Genomic DNA, 18,908 nt, shown 5'->3' on the forward strand with positions numbered 1-18,908 from the left:
TTCTTCATTTAGCCTAAGTCAGCTGCTTCTTTGCAACTTTTACTCCCTGTGGACTTTATAGCATTGTGTTCTGCATTTGTATGCACGACTTGGGAAATGCTCTCTTCAAGGTAAGTTAATGCTGATCGCTGTGAACCTTCTGATCATTCTGGCATCTGGAAAGTGGTTTCTCAGCTGTTGTCCAATTACTGAGAATGTGTTGCATAGGAATTAGAGAGTTCTACCCTGGATTTCTAAAGCTTCATTCTTACAGCTCTTTGTAGGTCACCAGTAATGATGATGGGGCTCACAGGCAGCTAGTTTTTAATCCTTCCACATTCTTTTTGGTCCTGAATGCAGTAAAAATAAGGAGGGTGTCAGAATCATTCTTCTACCTTGGTTTGATATGATCTCTCACACTTGCTTGAGGGGGAAAATCTAGAACATTTCAAAGAAGAACAGATTTCCCTTGAATTTGATTTCTGCCACCTCTTGACCCAGGAAAGGAGAGAAGAGAGTTTGGCAGTGTGGTGCCAGTTGATTAGATTTTGATTTGCAGGGCTAGGCATGACAGCATATGTCAGTTATACATTTTGTGTGTGATCAGAAGCCTACCTAACCTTCAAGAAGGTTGTAAGTGTTATTCACTAGCTTCCTTGGGAAAGGGAAGTACCATGATCTAGTTTTCTTAAGAACTTCTCAATCTCCACTTGTATTTCATTAGAGCACATTGTATAATTGCTGTTCTCTGCTTTTATCCTTGGATATAATGCATAGAGTACTGGTACTTCATAACATTATTAAGATGTCATCATTTGAGTCTCCATAGTGTCTTCATGTTGTTGTTCTTATATTTTTATTTACTAGGTTTCTTGTCTATATTTACGTAACTGTTCCAAGCCACTAGTCTGATGAAGTTGGACTTCGTTCTTCCAGTGTGAGTTACTTAATACAGCCTAAAATCATGATGAAAAAGAGCACATCTGCAAGCAAAGCTTCCTTGGTTCTCTTTCTGTGCCAAATGATTTCTGCATTGGATGTACCTCTAGACTGTAAGTATTAACTTGCTAAATAAGTGCAGAGTAACAGAAGATTAGTTGTATAATTTATATACAGGAAGATGAAGATAACTCCAGCATGGAACTAAACATGGAATGTGTTTGCTTACTTTGGTCAGGACGCTGATTATGAATTTTTACATGAATTTATTGAAGATTTTCAAAAACCGTACATATATCATTATTCACTTGAAAAAGGTTAACAGAGGATTCTGAGAAATATATCACACTTTTGTATGCCTTTATTGAACATTTTAGTTGATCAAAATGAAGAAGGGCAGAGAAGCTAATTCTTTATGGCACTAAGGTCATATTGGCAATTTGCTGAAAGCACCAGGACTGTTCCTACTCATAGCCAGTCAGGCACAACAGGAAGTTAGTTGTTGAATGGCTCATCCCTCTCAAGACTGGGCTAGATCTAGCTCTGTTTATGTGGGGAAAATTTAGAGTTAGGCACATTAGGCAGGTGAAGTTAGATAGCCCATGGGATATTGTATTTAGAGACGTAAATTCTGTGGAACTGCCACTTTAGATACTGTAATTTGTCGTTGTATCTGGCTCTAATAGCTGTTTTTATGAATTTATTCATGCTTCAGGTTTTCTTTTCATTTTAAGATTAGCATGATCACATTTTCAGAATTCAGTGAGCCATGTTGCACCTCACATTGACTATTCATTTGTAAAACTAATTGCCAGAGAAGAGAACATCAGGTCTGCTGTTAAGTTGATGGATTAATGCGTCAGTAAATTCACCTATGATTCTAATCTGCATAGCTTTCTTTGCCCCCATATTTTTGGTACCTTTCTACCATAAATGCCTGTTTTTCTTTAATAATCATCAACATAATTTGCAACCGCTTTGGTGGCGGGGGGGGGGTTCCCTGTACATTTTTCCAAGTCTCTCAAACCATTGACCTCTATTTCTGTAGCAAGATCAATATATCTAAATGACATCAGACTTGTAGTGCTGTGAATGCCTTTAAAACAGTAAGCTGTGGCTTATAGATAGCTTTAAAAACACAATGAACAAATGTCTTATTTTCTAAACTTAATTTTTCTCCCTAAATACTTCTGCAGCCTGTAAGTAAGGTTTTAAACTCTTCTGATAGTTTAGGAATGTATATAATTTGTTCAATACTGTTGTAGCTTACACTTAAAGCTAGATTAACCAGCAATGCATCAACAGACGAGAATGAATAGTCCTTTTGTGTGTGTCATGTTAACTCTCAATTAACATGTTACCTGCTATATGATATCAATAACTGTGTTAGATCTGGGTAGATACGTGAATATGTAGCCAAAGATCATATTAAGCAAAATTATGTCTTTAATTATATATATTATAATGGTTGGAATGGCTACTGGGAGAGCACCACAAGGGAAGGCAGGGTTGTATTTTCTGTAGTTCTTCCCTACACAGCCACCACAGGGACCTGGTAGTAAGAACATCCTGGATAAGTCGAGCCTTTGGTTTCATCTAGGTTAGCAGTTCTTATGCTTTTCAGTGTCTCAAAGTATGTAAGGTATGACCAAAAGCGTAGCTGACCTAAAGCAGTTTGACTTGCTCTAAAATGTTATAGATGAGGGGCCATGTATGCAAAATGTTTAAAGTAAGAAATAAATGTGACAACCTAGATTAATTGTTCTTTTTAGTTATTTTTCAAATAAAAGTACTTGCATGTCTGTTGAATAGAATTAGATGCTTTTGTCTTTGTAAGAGTAATTTTAGCCTGAAGCATTCCTTTTGTTCTTCCATATGGTCATTTGGGTAGATTGATTTTGGCTGCAGCATGAGGGCAATGCACTCCATTAATTCTGATTTCCTGTCTCCTCCGTATCAGTCCTTCTTGTCCTTGTGGGGTCAAAGTCACATACCCTGGTTGCCCTTAAAAAGTCAATAGTTCAGAGAAGTTTCTCATACCATGAAATCTGTGATAAATGTAGTATTTCTGACACAATGGAAATTGCTGGAATTTCAGGAATCACTGCATGGGTTACAGTGGTAAATGTTTTCTTTTTAATGGTGACCAATGTACTTGCCAGAGATACTTACCTTTCCTCTCAAAAATGCTAATTTTCTTTTTACTAACAAATGTTTCTCTTTAATCTCCATTTGCCCATTCACCTGCTGTTTCTGATGGGGGAATAAAAGCAAAACTTCTAGAAGAATGTAAGTTCCTGTCCACAAAAATTAGACTGTGTGCTGCTGAAAATTAATACTGATTGTGTTACAAATTGAATTTACAATACAAAATGTGTGATTCTGGCATTTTGTTCGTAATTTGGTTTGCTGTGGCTAAATGTTTTGTTCATGCAGAAAATACTACTGTACATAAGTCATTCTGGTATTTAAAGGAATGAATTGTGTATGGTTTTCAATTGTATGCTGTCTGAACATTAAAATCCATATTCAATATCAGCATGAGCAATGTTTTACTACTACTTTCAGGAGTAAAGATATTTGTTTAATTATTTTACGTGTCTGAGTTGGAGTCACTTTTATTTCCTTAAAAAAAAAGAGTGTGTTCAGTTAATTAAGTCGACCTAATCTTTTATGGGATCTCCTAACTCAGCTCTAGCGTCATGGTAAATTTAATGTTTTAAGTGCAGTGCAGTACACAGTCCAGGAGTGAAGACTTCAGGTCTTTGATGTGTATCACGTAGAATATATTATACATTGCACAGTGCTCAGATCTTATGCCTTTTCAGAGTGTGTTTACTTTTCCCGAGTAAGCGTGTGATGCCTGCTGATTCTGAGAGAGAAAAACCTATCTTTGGAGTGCCCCTTTAAAAGAATACAAAAAATTCATCATCCTGTAAAAATGTTCCCTCCTGCTTCTAATCACTTTCCTCTCTGCAGTGAGGATGAAGAGCAAAATCTAGCTCTGCATGGCCTGTTCTTTTCTGCTTAGCTATTATATAATGTTACGATTCCATGATCTGAATTTTTTTTCTGGCTATTTCATGTGGGTAGTGCTTTACAGACTGTTGCCTCTTTCTGTGTGACAAAGAGGCCTTACTTAATGTTTAATGATGCTTAAAATAATAATCCCAGTTTTACAATTTTTACTGGCTAAGATAAAAGGGTGCGACATGAGAGCACAGCAGTCTCTAATGATTGAAATATTTTGCTCAAGTGGCTAAAACAGACCCCAGAGCAGTAGCAGAGTGTATTGCTGGACAGGTAGTTTACAGCATTTGCACAGGGATGTTCGCAGGGCTGCTATTAGCTGGTTCCTTTAGTTGACACTAAGCTATAAACAGATTAATAATGTTGAGGAACACATGTTTATCACTATCTTAATGTCATAAAAAGAATTTTTCTACACAAAAAATGTCTATAGATAGTGGTAATAGATTATGAATTACTTCAGGAAAGCACCAGCTACTTTGTCAGGCAAATAGATTTCATTTTATGCTGCTCATTCTAGGAAGTTTCTCCTGGATCAATTCAGAAAATTGACTGTTTTGTTTTGTTTTGTTTTGTTTTATTTTGTTTCAGGAGAATCAGTACTAGACCTTTCTCACATGTTTACTCTATTTGGAAACTTCTTATTACTATTTTTTTCTTATCTGATTCTTCCTATCTCTTGGCTATTCAAACACAGTTTTTACTCCTGAAAAGTAGCTCCTAGGAGCATGCTTTGTAGATTAGTTCAATCTGTTCAACACAATAAATCTGTAAAATTTTTACACGCATAGAGAATATGGAAATACATCCAATGTTTAGAAATAACATATATTGTATTTTTTGTTATTTCTGTATGTTAAAAAACATCTTTTATGTGTGGAAATAGGTCCCATGGCTGTTTATTCAGAAATATGTATTGGACATAGAATTGAAGTGTCCTTTGACTTCTTGAAAAACGTTTGAAATCTGATGTTAGCAAATGATATTCATTAAACATTTTCATCCAGATCTTAATCTGCTGTAAATTGGCATAACTCAGTTTACAGGTAGTAGAACTACACTGATTTGCAAGAGTAGAGGGTTTCAGTCAAACTACAAAGGATACTTTAATTCCAGTCTCTCATTGCTGATTTTGTTGCCAGTTGTAATTCTGCTTTCCCCACTTACAAAACTGTTGCTGATGCTTTGAAAATATTAAATTCCTCTCTGTTTCTTAATTATATTCCACAATGAAGTGTCTCAGCCTCCAACGATAACTCAGCAATCTCCAAAAGATTACATTGTTGACCCTCGAGAGAATATTGTAATACAGTGTGAAGCAAAAGGAAAGCCACCACCAAGGTTAGCAGTATTTATTTTGCTTTTGTTGGCCTAACAGCATAGGAAAAGTAGGAGAAGATAATGTAACTTTTGCAAACTAACAAGTTTGTGCATATATGTGTGCTTGCACGCACACAGACATGCATGCACCCATCCTCTGTAATTTAAACAGCTACTAGAAAGTGATATAAATTTGAATATTTCTCATCCTGTAGTCTCATTTCTGTACTGTCAAGCAACTAGTATTTTTTTTATCCTCAAAGCTCCAATGACATAATAATACTAGATTATTACACTAATAGAGATAGGCAACTGCCCATGGAAAGTACTATAAGGCATACTGTACTAGGAATTGGATCACATTCCAGTCTTTGGCATGACGTCCAATAAGTATGCACAGTGAATAAATTCAGTCTGAATTTATTTAACCCTAATAAACTCAAATTCGGGACATTAGCCATTTTTTATTGTAGTATATTTCTTGTTTTCTAAATCACTCAATTCTGTGAGGTTCATCTTAAAGTACATAAGTATTCTGTAAGAAGTTAAGGAATGTGTGTCAGTTTAAATGATCAGTAAGCCTTGATTTGCCAGGTGCATTTTGCAGCTTTAAAAGAGTTTTATTTTTGGCAGAAATGGTAACCCTGTGTATACATCAGATTCCTGATTGTCTTCCATTAGAAAGCCCTGTTTCCAGTACCATGAAATAGGGGGTTTCCAAATATTTTTGCTGGGTACCTGAATTGGAAAAAGCAGTGGGAGTGATGCATTCTGTCATGCCATAACTGCTTCTGATTTCAGAGATTATAAGACAGACATGTGCATCTCTGTGTTTCCAGTAATGTGTTTCAGTAAGCTACAACTTATTAGCAAGGTTAGCCTATAATTGCTTGCTCAGATTCACACAGAGCTCACTAAATGTACTTCTACTTATGACTAAAGAGGGTTTTTTTCTACATTATTCTTTCTGGTTGCCTTGGGGTCATGGTCATTATCATGCTGGGGATCAGAGTAAAGAAGATAGAGATTTTCTATGATGCTCTCACCATTTTTAATGTTCTTTTAATAGTAGGAGTGCAGTAACACTACTGTGTTTACCAGCATTTTAAGTTAACAGGCATAATGCTATTCTTAAGAATCTGGACGCTGACCTGGGTGATTACAATGTGCTTTGGAACCACTCTACTGTTTCTGCAGATGCTTCTCCTAAACTCCTTTTTGGGGTGGATTTAGCTAAGCGACTATGAGCGCTGTCTGTAAGACTCAGATACCTTAGTCATGTGCCAGGTCTAACTGCTGTACAGCCTCACCCTTCTCATCAAATCTGTTTGTCACCTTGTTCCCCTGCTACAGAGGCAGGATTCAAGTGCAGAATTTTCTAAGGAGGAAAATAGCTAGTACTTAGTTTTGCCTATTTGTAAGTTATCACATCCAGCTAATTTATTGGAATAAGTAACGTGGTCCATTAGTCTTGAATCTGATCCTGCAAATGAATATTGGAATTTGAAGAGCTTCAAAGCTCTGAAGCTGAACTTTCTCAGTCAGAATGAGTGTGAATTGTTTGTTAAAGCAGGGTGACTTTTTTGTTGCAGAGAGCTGGCATAAAGGCTTATGGATGGGCTGCTACATATAGCTTGAGCAGCAAAGATTCTCACTTTCAGATATCTCAAGTTCAGGATTTCGTACCCCATTTGCCACCTCTCATTTGAAGCTGTACTGTTTCCCCACATCCTTCAGTGTTCCTGGTAGCTGAGGGTTGCAGAAACCCCACAATCTGTGGCTTCGCCTGCAAATTCCTAAGGAATAGGTTCACACTTCAAGCTCGGAGGGCTCTGGTCCTCCTCAAAACACTGCCACTGTGTCACAGTGCTCCTGATCGGCCCCTGTTTCTCTGCTGTCCCACGGTGCAATGCACAGTGTCCAGTCCTGCCCTCCTACTGCAGAAGATCGGGGCACAATTTAAGTCACCTAAAATTTGAACTTTTCCAGTACTGCATATATTTATACTTTTAGGTAACATTCTAACCAGTAATCAGATGTAGTGATCATGTTTGTGTTTAAGGGTATGAACCTGATGTGTAACAAGTACAAAAACTGCCATTCGCAGTCTGGCAAACTGAGTGCTGCACACTTCACAGACATTGCTCTAGCTCTGCGTTACTTTGTTAACGGCCAAAAGTACAGTATAAGGCAGGAATTAGTGTTTACAATAGTAGAAGTTGCACACTATGAATCTCTACTTTTTACAATTTTTTAATGGTTTTTAATAGTCTTCATTTCTAGTGGCTCCTTTACAAAACATCTCTTGCTTTGAGTAACACCAGTATAAACCTGCTAGATTAGTTATGGACTATCAGACTGCAAAATTTCATTTAATGAATCACGGTTGTTTGAGCTGGAATAGTGAAAAGAAATCAAACTCACCACTCATTCTTTGATTCACTTCAGTAACTTAAAAATGGCCAAACCAATTAAGAGATGTGGTCTCCTGCTGGGACACATTTCAGCCCAGAGCAGGTTTTTAAAGGCAGGTTTATAAACCCTTTCAACAATAGGTTTTATAACAGAAATGCTAATGCGGCTTTAGCAATATCAGTTCTAGCAGATGTTACTGTATCATCTTTAGTAGAAAGGAAAGCAGTTCTTTTCAGTATATGATTAACTTTTGAATCTTTTTATGTAATTTTTAAAATAGAAGTACTGACTTTGAAATGACCAAGTTCTGCCAAACCTTTATCTTAAAGTATTGCCAGATTTGTTATATTAAAAAAGTGCTTTATTACTTTCTTTGTTGATTTAGTTTGAGAACAGATATTATTTATAAACTTAAGGAAAAAATGCAATGTGTTACTGAAAATGACTTTTTTTTTCTCCATATGATCTACAATAAGCTACTGAAGAAACAATTTTTATTTTTGCCTTTGTTATTGTAGCTTCTCATGGACACGCAATGGAACTCATTTTGATATAGATAAAGATGCACAAGTAACAATGAAACCAAATTCAGGAACCCTTGTCATAAATATTATGAATGGTGGGAAGGCAGAAGCATATGAAGGAGTCTACCAGTGTACAGCAAGGAATGAACGAGGAGCAGCCATTTCCAACAATATTGTCATAAGGCCATCCAGTAAGTGAAACTCTAATATTCTTAAAATGTGAAAAACTTACGTTTGCTTATTTTCTTAGGGACATTTTGCTTTAATTATTCTCTTTTTTCCTTTCTTAAAAAAAGACATCTTTTTAATCATCAACAATGATTTAATAATCAACAATGTTGTTAGAAGGTATTGTATTTAATACATTTAATAAAGTATTGCATGTTCTCTCCAGAATTTCTTAGAATATTAAATACCCAGAATGTTTTCCTGATTTTTTCAATACATCTGGATGACCTGCCATGTTTAAAATTGGGTAATATATAAAACAATTAGAAAAGACAATTAGAAAAGAAAATTGTAAATCTCTTAATACAAATCTCTGATGAGGACAAGTTTACTCTCTTTTTCTGATGCACGTAGTTCATAGTTTTTGTAGTAGCTTTAATATAGAACAGATAGGGATCAAAAAGGAGATAAAGCTAGTTTAATTAATGATAAACTGTTTCTACTGCTATTTCTGTCATTTTTATTTCAGCTCAGTTTTTCAAGCTTCTCAGCTTAAAATTTATTTTCCTCACATTTCATTAAATCAGTTAAAATACTACTTCATGAAAGTCTAATTTTTTTTCTAATCATGTGCATCGCTTATCTTTTTTGGATTACCCAACTTCGAACTTTCCAAGATAGTGTTGTAGAACCTTCAGTGATTAGCCTAAATAATTTGAGTAAATTGATTCAATTCAATTGAATCATTGTTGTAAAACAATATTTTAATGAATACTTGCTTTTCTCCCAGGAAAACATAAAGAAGAACAAAAATTAAATCTTTAATAAATATTATAGGAGCTAAATTTTTGATGTATATAATTATCCTATATTTCTGGAAATTTGTGTGCAATTCTTCCTTAAATTTTGGAATTTTTGTAAATCCATAGTTTGTATGTTTGTTAAAATTACTTTCTGTAGGATCCCCTTTGTGGACTAAAGAAAAACTAGAACCAAATCAAGTTCGAGAAGGTGATTCTCTAGTACTACACTGCAGACCTCCTGTTGGCTTACCACCACCTATAATATTTTGGATGGATAATGGTAAGTTTGTTTTTTAGGTAGACTTACTATACTGGTCTCAGTTTTTCTAAGCAGTTCATCAGTGCTTACCAAGACTTACCACAGATGGTGGAGTTTCCCTCTAAGCTAAAATTCAAAGAATTTCCCGTTACGTAGGGGGAAAAAAAAAAGGGTAATGCATCCCAAGAGCATGAATGCAAAAGCGGCTGGAGATCTCAGTGTGTGTTTTAGACTAACACACTGGGGAGGAAAGGGAAGACAAGGGTGCTCTAGAAAAAATGCCCAAAAAACTACGGGAAAGTTACAAAGAGATAAGCTGTTACAGAAAGCATAGTGGAACAAATGTGGAGTCTGCAGGTCATAACAATAGTGTGTGTATTATAGTTGGAATAAATGTATTCTTGTTTTTGCTTAGCTTTCCAAAGGCTGCCTCAAAGTGAAAGAGTTTCCCAAGGTTTAAATGGAGACCTTTATTTTTCTAACGTACAACCAGAAGACACCCGTGAGGACTATATCTGCTATGCAAGATTTAATCATACACAAACTATACAGCAGAAGCAACCAATTTCTGTAAAGGTTCTTTCAAGTAGGTATTGCATTACCTAATCACATCCTAACATTATATTTATCCAGAATTCTTAGTTATTTGCCAACAGTTAAATAGTTTTACACTAGGAAATTTTGATATTTTAATTCTGAATAAGAAATTAAATTACTCTATAAAATTTAGAACAGAATCTCCAATTTTCTTGATATATAATTTGTTTTAAGTGCTGTTGATTTTTTCCCCTTTATTAGGCTTTTTTATTTTGAAAAAATGTTTTGTAAGATTTGAGTTAATGAAAAATTACAGTGTAATAAATAACAGTTTTGAAATGGTTTTCATGTGCAAGAATACCAATTTATTTATTGTCATAACTGTTGAAACAAATTAATCGATCATTTGATTAACTCACCATGGCCCTATCATCACCTTTTGATTCCCAGTACTTTGATTTATCCCTCTTATATGCATTCTTCATGATATTCTGTTTATTTCAGTGGATTCATTGAATGACACTATAGCTGCTAATTTGAGTGACACTGATATTTATGGTGGTGAGTTACACTGGTCCCCACTGATACTCCCTGTTTCACAGTAGCATTTAGTCAACTAACTTCACTTCCACGGCTATTTAACCTTTGCTCCCTTTCCAGTTTCTAATAAAGGTATCTGTTAGTACTGGTGATAATAATTTGCTTTAGAAAGGGATTGCACAGTGTGATCCTTTAAAATATTTAGTGTTTTAATGTTATTGTAACATGGCTCATAAAAAAAAATCAACTTTTACAATAAATGAGTCCTTTCACACTGGGGCAGATTTTGCAAATTGTCTATTTAATTGCTTCTGTAATGTGTTGCTTGTTTATATTTTTCCTCCAATTTAACTGATAATTGGATGTATTCATTATCACTAGGACTATTCAATATCACATGCTGCATCATAAGTAATAACAGTTAAGTATTTAACAGATGCATTTCACATTTAATAATTTCCTGAATGTACCATTCATTTTTAATGTGTTTCATGAGTGGAAAACTAGAATGAATTAAAATCTAAACACTTTAACACTATCTGTAAAATTAACTTTGTAGGGGAAAAATTAGTTGTATTTGTTTGTTTGAGCTGATCTTTACATTAATCTAAGTTGAATGGTCTTCTTTTGTATATTGTGACTGAAATCCTCCTCAACAGGTATACATGTGTTTCATGAGGCTGCTTTGGAGCAAGACTGATTTCATATGGGTTGAAGTTTTAGATGCCCCCCCAGTTAATATTGTATGAGATAGATGACGAAATAGAACTAATGTAGTGTATTGTCTTTTTTTCTTGTTAAATGAGTCTTTGTAGATATTAAACCTTAACTTACTGAAATCTAAAATATAGCAGGGGCATGGAACCTTTTTAATTCTCTGCATAAAAATAGTTTTCTTTCAAGAACAAACAAAAAATATTTACCTGAACATAGTATGATGTGGTAACTACAATTAGTGGAGAGAAAACAACTCAGTTGTCTCACAGCTCAGAAATACCAGAGCTAATTCTGGATTTTTATAATCTTGTAATGTGAGTCAGTGGCCCTTTGCAGAGCAGAAACTGGACAAATTACTTATTGCCTGTGACTATTGACTGTGTTCTTCACGCTAGACTGCCTTTTTTGTCCCTCAATTTAAAGAGAATCATTCGTGTATTAGTTTTTAAGGAAGTCAAGGTACATACTGTATGAAAAAATGTTTTAAGTTTTCTATTTATATTAATCTATCAATAAATCCTATATCCTAATAAACGAGAGAAAAATGTTTGTTTCTGCCCACATTTTTTAAAAGGTACAATAACTTATTGTAATGATTTAGACTACTACACTTTACAGCAAATTAATTGTATGTTATAAAACTGCTGTTGAACATAAGAGTATTTACAGAACACAGTCTATTATTTTGATTTTCATGAAGACACATGAAATATAATAGACTTTGGAAGCCAACAGAGTATAATTTCTGGCTGTCTGTTGACTGTGGTTATTTCTTGTGGAAAATGGTTCATAATTATCAGACTGGAGAATAGTTTGAACTAAACATACAGCAAGAGGAGAAGGCATGACTAAACTTTAAGAGAGACATCCTTTGCAGTCTAGAAAATAATGAACAAAGCATAGTGCAAAGTAGAGTATACCTTTTATCGCTTTGGTTTATATTTCTGCATACAATAACTTTGCTTTATTTATGTTCTGATGGAAGTCCCATAACTTTTGGTAACTTCCAGTCTTACAGTATAACTCATATCAGTTGTCCCTCACACTTCAAAATAGTTCTGCTGAGGTAAATAGGAGCTGCTTAGGATTAGGACTCTGTGTGCACCCACCAGGCCACGTAGTTGCCTGTGTAAAAACTATATCAAATGCTCCCCTCTTTTATATAAGATTTTTCATTTATGTATTCAAAATTATAGCATATGCGAAGTTGAGATATGATTCTACTATGTCTGTCGAAACCCTAATTTGTTGAACTATGTCATTGTGTAACATGATGATTTTTAATTAAATGGCCAGTGTGCAGCAAAATTTCTGTCCAAAATGTGAGAATGGGTGTATGCATTTGATCAGTATTAAAATAAAGCTTAGAAATTCATTATTTTAATTTTTTCTTGTTCCAGCCAAACCAGTTACAGAGAGGCAACCGATTCTTCTAACACCAACAGGTAGCACAAGTAACAAAGTGGAACTGAGAGGAAATGTGCTTTTGTTGGAGTGCATTGCAGCAGGATTGTGAGTTACTTTTTAGCCAGTGTTTTTTTAATTAAAAATAAAAAAAACAGAGAGAAACAGTTCAGATATACTTAAAAAGTTACCACTGTATAAGCCTAGGTGTTTTAAAGTGACAGTGTTAAAGCCTCAGAAACAGACATGTAAAATAGAGCGAATTTAAAGAAGTCAGCCATTTATGTGGGCATCAGTAGGTTTTAAAACTAAGAACATAAATATTATGGCCTCTGCTTTCTCATATCACCAACCCTCTATACACAGGATTCAGGTTGTGCTAGTGTTCATTTTCAGGACATAAGCAAGAAACATCACAGGGTTGCCTTGGACACACATCTGCAGAATTGTACCGAGGACTCTGTCATCATGCTCTGATAGAATGCCTGAATCAAGCCACTGTTTTTATTCTCTTAAATTTACCATCATTAGGCCCTCAAGTTATATTAAAATAGATAAGAGTATGCTGGTCTAATCTAAAAAAGCTACTCACACATCTGCTAATAATTACTTAACTAGATCAGCTAGGTGGGAGTTATTAGAACATACCTTCAGCTCCTTGCATCCAACATCCCACTGTAATTGAGTAATTGATACTTGTTTCTTTGATGTAATCCACGTTCGCCTCTGCTGGTTATTGTGCAGGTAGAAGATGACTAAATAGTAGTTTAACTTCGTGAAGTAGTTTGATCTTACATCAGTTTCATTCTCAAGAAGAAATCAGAGAAGTGAGCAGCCTTGATGCAGAACTGGAAAATCTTTTTTAGTACCTATTTCGGTACTGTGAACATGTTTACAGTGCACAAAAGCATGTGTTGCAGAGCTCTCTGAGATAGCAACAAGGCAAGCCCATAATTGCAAGTGATGCAGCAGAGCATCGTGCAGATGTTTGCACCTGTGTAAACTCCACAGGGCATGCTCAGGCATAGCTTGACACATGTGATACAAGCATGAGTGCATTGCTTCCAACTCAGCTGTGATCAATTCAGGTGTCTTTGAATCATGCACTACTGCATAACCACACCTACGAGTGGGAGTAGAATTGGCTCTGGTAGTCTTCATCCACAGTTTATTTTTGTTCTTTTTGGTAGCCCTGCAATAAAAGTATTCAGTGATCCAAGCTCCAGTAAAATGACTGAGTAAAAAAGGGAAAAAAATGGAATATTAAACAATATAACTAGCTTTGTGTCTTTAGCCTTCATGTAATTTTCTTTTTTAGATATTTCAGTGTGGGAAGCTCACACAGTTGTCCACAAGGGGCCAGATTCAGTTCTTCCATTTATTTAAAGCAACTATTCCTAATTATTGATACCATGATTTAAATTCAGCTTACCTAAGTGTCTCTGTTATAAAATATGCGATATTAGACTTCTAAGGGAGTATTTGCCTTGAATCATGGTATTTGAGAGGGAACATTTTACTCAGTAAATAACAACTTGCAATTTGTTAAAATTTTAGAAGTATATCTACATGAGTTTGGATGACTCAACTTCTGTGGACAACAAGAGCTTAGCCAAGATTTAGACACACTGCAGTGCCAGGTGACTATACCTGAGCAAGCACTGACATTTTTTCTTTAATTCTCATAGGAAGATTTTCTGTCTGCTAACAGCACTGCTGTAAAATTTATGATGATCATGAAGCATTAGGGTATTGCTCAGGTGAAGGACAATTATAAACTTGTCATTATTCGGAAGTTACCTTTTAAGAGCATCATTTTACCACAAGAAATTGTATTAAGTGCAATAAGATTTGAATTATATTTGTATTCTTTTGATAGCCATCAGGGATTCTAGATTATAAGCAGACAAATGTATTCCATAATTATTGAGCCTGCAAACAGATGGCCATTAACAGTGTTAGTGAGGCTTGTCATTTCCTAGAAACAAATGCTGGCAGATTTTGCAGATTTGCTGGACATGCCTCAAAATCTGGGTGAAGGCTCTTAATATAATTATTTTTAAAATATTTATTGAAAAAATGAATGGTCTCCTAGTCTTCCTTTTTTCCTGGTCCCTAAATATGATCTATGGTTTTGCTTCTCCAGACCCACACCAGTAATCCGCTGGATTAAAGAGGGTGGGGAACTGCCAGCCAACAGAACATTTTTTGAAAACTTTAAGAAGACTCTCAAGATCATAGATGTTTCTGAAGCTGATTCTGGAAACTACAAATGTATAGCAAGAAATATATTAGGTTCTACTCACCATGTCATTTCAGTAACTGTTAAAGGTAATACTCAAATAATCCCTTAAATAATAAATAATCCCTCAAATAATCCCTTGCATCTAGAATGCAAGAATGAACATATTCTGTTTGAAAAGCTTTCTAGGATGAACTATAGCTACAAGAATGAATGATAATGGTAAAAAAAATGTGAAGAAATGATCATTAAACCAATTAATTCTACCATCTGAGGGACTTCTCTGTCTCTAACAGATTTCTTTTTTTAATTTGTTATTTTATCAGGCAAGAAGCTAAATTGAGACTGTGCTGTAATAATTGTAAAATAATTTCTTAGCTTGTACCTGTGCGACATTTACTTTAGATCCTTAGATTACCTGTCATTAGACTGCTTCTTTCCCTTCTTTTTTATCTCCCTCCCCATCTTTCTTCTTCAGCCCCTCTTTATTTTCTTGATCCTTTCTGCTCTCCATTAATATAGCCCTGATTCTTCCTCTACTATATTTTTCTCATTTGTCTATTTGTCTCATGTTGTTATAGTCTTCTTCCTTTTTCTCCCTTAATCTGTATTTCTGTCATTCCTCCTCCTTCATGTTTTTTACCACTTGTATCCAATGATACTATCTTGCTAGTTCTAAAAACACAATATGTTGGTCTCAGTATGCCCTGTAAGTATGTGTTTTGAACATCATGAAAGAAAATATTTGGGATGAGAGCTAATTATTCTTTTAAGTAATCAGCTGTAGTGTTCATTTGGCAAGCTAAATATACATTTTTATTAATGTAATCTTTTTGTAGTCCAGTGTGCTTTTATGGTCAAATTCTACCTCCTTTTTAAGAATAGAAGTTTAATTTTCTATTTGCATCTATCCATCAATCTGAAATCTGAAATTTAATTGCAACATGTGGTAACATACGCTATTTGTGCTGGTTTATTGTACAAAAGGTAATGACAGAGATGAAGGCCTTTTGGTCAGGAAAATGTTTCATCCATTTTGATACCTGTGTGTTTTTCATCTGAGGTGAACATCTGGCCCTACTGCAATCATCCATTGAATTCAGAGAGACCAAGAATTTTGTCATTTCTAATTTTCACCCTTGACATTAAATCAATTTGCATAATCTACCCTAACTCCAATTCTATCAGCCTAAAGACTGTAACCATGGATATCTCTGAATTTAGTCAAAACATCACTCTATCTTCTGTAGATGCCATAGTTTGCTTTCTTTAGGAAAAACAAATTAGATTAAAAGCAAAACAAAGTAAATCTCGTTACTTATCTCAGAATTTTGAAGTAAACAGCGATCCCCTTTTTCAGTGCAGTGCATGGTCAATAGCTCTGTTTAGCCAAAGTGCAGTTTTATCAGTTAATTTTTGAGTATCACAGATACAAAAAAAATTAACAGTGCAAGTATATATCTATAGCTATATATGCTTTTTTGAATTATTTTATTGTTACAGTGACTGTACCATATGATTTTCTGTATATCATTTTGGAAAATGATTGCTGTGTTTCTCTTCCTAACGCCAGCTGCCCCATACTGGATAACAGCACCCAGAAACTTGGTCTTGTCTCCTGGAGAGGATGGGACATTGATCTGCAGAGCTAATGGCAACCCAAAGCCTAATATAAGCTGGTTAACAAATGGCGTTCCCATAGCAAGTAAGATTTTTAATTATCTTAGAATGAATAAGGGAATATGAGGAATGTCAGCTTTTTCTAATATAAATGAAGACTGTATATCTGAGTAGCTTTAGCCTGACGGTTAATACTAAATTATAAATGAAGTGGTAAAAATGCTAGAGTTCATAAAGGGGGAAAGAGAAAATGTGCCTTTGATGCGCTCGAGAGTGTTAGAATTTGTGAGTGTACACCTGGTCACCCCATCTGGTGTTCTACTGATGGTGTAGCTGCAGGGACGGGTCATAGCAACCAAGCTGTGCCACCTTCCTTTGGCAGGACTACTACTGGGGTCAAATTTCTACCATTGTGTTGCTTTGGCAGTCATGGTTGCTACCTCATTTGCTGCCCTAGTGGAAAACTAATTTTGTCTGAGAATTGAAAAGGTACCCTAAAAGGTTAGGCACTCAGATATACAGAGCGCTTTTGCAGGGTTTACAGTTTAGAATATGTTTTAGCCGTCAAGGCTTCAACCCTAAAAAGCAGTAGCAAAACTGATTGGATGAGTCAGCAACTGCCTGGAAAACAACCTGTGCCAAGTAGGTGTTGAAGAAAAGGATCCGCCAAGGCAGTGAAACAGCTGGTTCCCTGTATATGGATAAGAAAAGCAACCCTGAATTGGTAATTGAGTCACTTAATTGATGAAGTGTTATGACTGGCAATGCTGTATGGCAGACGCAAGATAGCTGCTATATATATATATTTATATATATATATATAAAATGTAACTTGGAAAGAACTTGCTGGAGAAAACTGTGGTATGTTGTCAGTTCTTTTGGCACTCGGCATAGCCTGTACCATAAAATCGTTCTTGGTCCTTTTACCCTTATCCTTCTTCTTTCATGAGACAGTGTTATAAAAACCAAACAATCTACCCTGTTGCCTTGTTAGAGATAGTATATTCTAAAATATTGGCATGTTGAAAGTAGTAAAGAGTAACTGGAAGACTGAGTTTCAGGAGAGGTTTAAGTATGTTGATGAAGTAAATGTCATGGAGTTTGGGACACGGAGAATTCTCTGCAGTGATAATCTAGGAAATAACAGCAGGAGAACAGGAACAAGATATATTCAAAGCATTTGGGATACAGGAGAGATGAAACTGAGCTGGAGGGAAAGAATATACAACTTTCTGAAAAAAATGAGGATATATATATATATACATTTAAACAGAAGCATTTACCAAAGAGTCTCTTTCAAGAATACTAATTAAAGTTGAGTCTCTAGCCTGAGATTTAAAATGAGAAGTTTCCGTTGGTTAAGTAAGTTATGTAAGCTGAAGTTAACTAACACCACCATTTCGGAGAGATATTTCTCACCCCAGCAAACAGTGATAAGTGTTTAAGGAAGACAGGAAAACGTCAATGTTTATATTGTATATATTGGACCTCTGCATATCTTAATGCCTGTTTTATAATTGAATTTTGTACCTGTTCTGATCTTTTCTTTCTGGGTTTTTGGGTAGTCTCATTTTCCTTTCTGTCTTTTATATAATCACCATTTTTTTTGTTTTGATACAATTAGACCCTGTCATCCTGATAGTTTAACCCATCTTTACAGCCCTCCTGATTGCTAACATCTTTTGCAACTGATAATGAGATTCCCCTTTGCCCTGCATTGCTGCCTTGTCAATGCCGTAGGACATGCTATTTGTCTGACAGACAAGTGCATTTGCCAGAACAGCAAGGATGTGTCTTGCATCCTGGCAGAATAGCAATAGAACATTAAGAAATATAATGTTTTCAGAAGCAGTTACAGGATGCCACCAAACTTCCCAAATACTAGGGCAGCATATATTGGCTGACTGGCCAGGAGGAATCAGTATACAAAGTCTGATGGAAGGGAACTCAGTAAAAATTAAGAGACTTTAATGAAATGACCCACTCAACCTCAGTAGGAAAAAAAAAAAGGAAAGGAAAAAGAAGACAGGAGAAGAATAATTTGGTGGCTTTGCCTTATGTAAAAGGTCACCCATTACTAAGCAAGACTGAAGTCTTATTCACTTTAAATATTTAAGTAAAAGTTTACTGGATGCTCCAGTACACTGAATCTCTCAGGGCATCTAAAAGAGAAGCAGCATGATCACAGAAGATGCAGTTCTTATGAATCTTTTGATTTTGTAATATTCTGAATTACTAAAAGCTGGTCTGGAGACTCCTAACTACAGTGTGCCCTTTTGTTCACTTGTTACTAAGTGATAGAATTGAGCCCCTGTTCTTGCAGCTGAATTATTAGTAAACTGTAAAAGGAAACTAAAGCAGCTGTTTCAGCTTCAGAGCAGCGCTGAGAGCGCTACACCCATGGCAGCATT

The 18,908-nt window shown here is 35.4% G+C and overlaps 1 protein-coding gene across 1 annotated transcript in view; it reads left to right on the forward strand.

Annotated features, from left to right (window-relative positions):
- The first annotated feature begins 919 nt into the window (after positions 1–919).
- Positions 920–18,908, forward strand: part of NRCAM (neuronal cell adhesion molecule) — a 66,829-nt gene continuing 48,840 nt past the window's right edge. Inside the window, exons 1-9 of the mRNA XM_026063001.1 lie at positions 920–1,031; positions 3,190–3,207; positions 5,184–5,289; positions 8,202–8,398; positions 9,336–9,458; positions 9,853–10,023; positions 12,632–12,743; positions 14,782–14,966; positions 16,451–16,582. Of these exons, the coding sequence (XP_025918786.1) occupies positions 944–1,031; positions 3,190–3,207; positions 5,184–5,289; positions 8,202–8,398; positions 9,336–9,458; positions 9,853–10,023; positions 12,632–12,743; positions 14,782–14,966; positions 16,451–16,582 (1,132 nt within the window). The 5' untranslated portion in view covers positions 920–943. The remainder of the gene's footprint in view (positions 1,032–3,189; positions 3,208–5,183; positions 5,290–8,201; positions 8,399–9,335; positions 9,459–9,852; positions 10,024–12,631; positions 12,744–14,781; positions 14,967–16,450; positions 16,583–18,908) is intronic.

Source organism: Apteryx rowi, unplaced genomic scaffold (assembly GCF_003343035.1).
Source record: "Apteryx rowi isolate R43461 unplaced genomic scaffold, aptRow1 scaffold_198, whole genome shotgun sequence".
Taxonomy (NCBI): domain Eukaryota; kingdom Metazoa; phylum Chordata; class Aves; order Apterygiformes; family Apterygidae; genus Apteryx; species Apteryx rowi.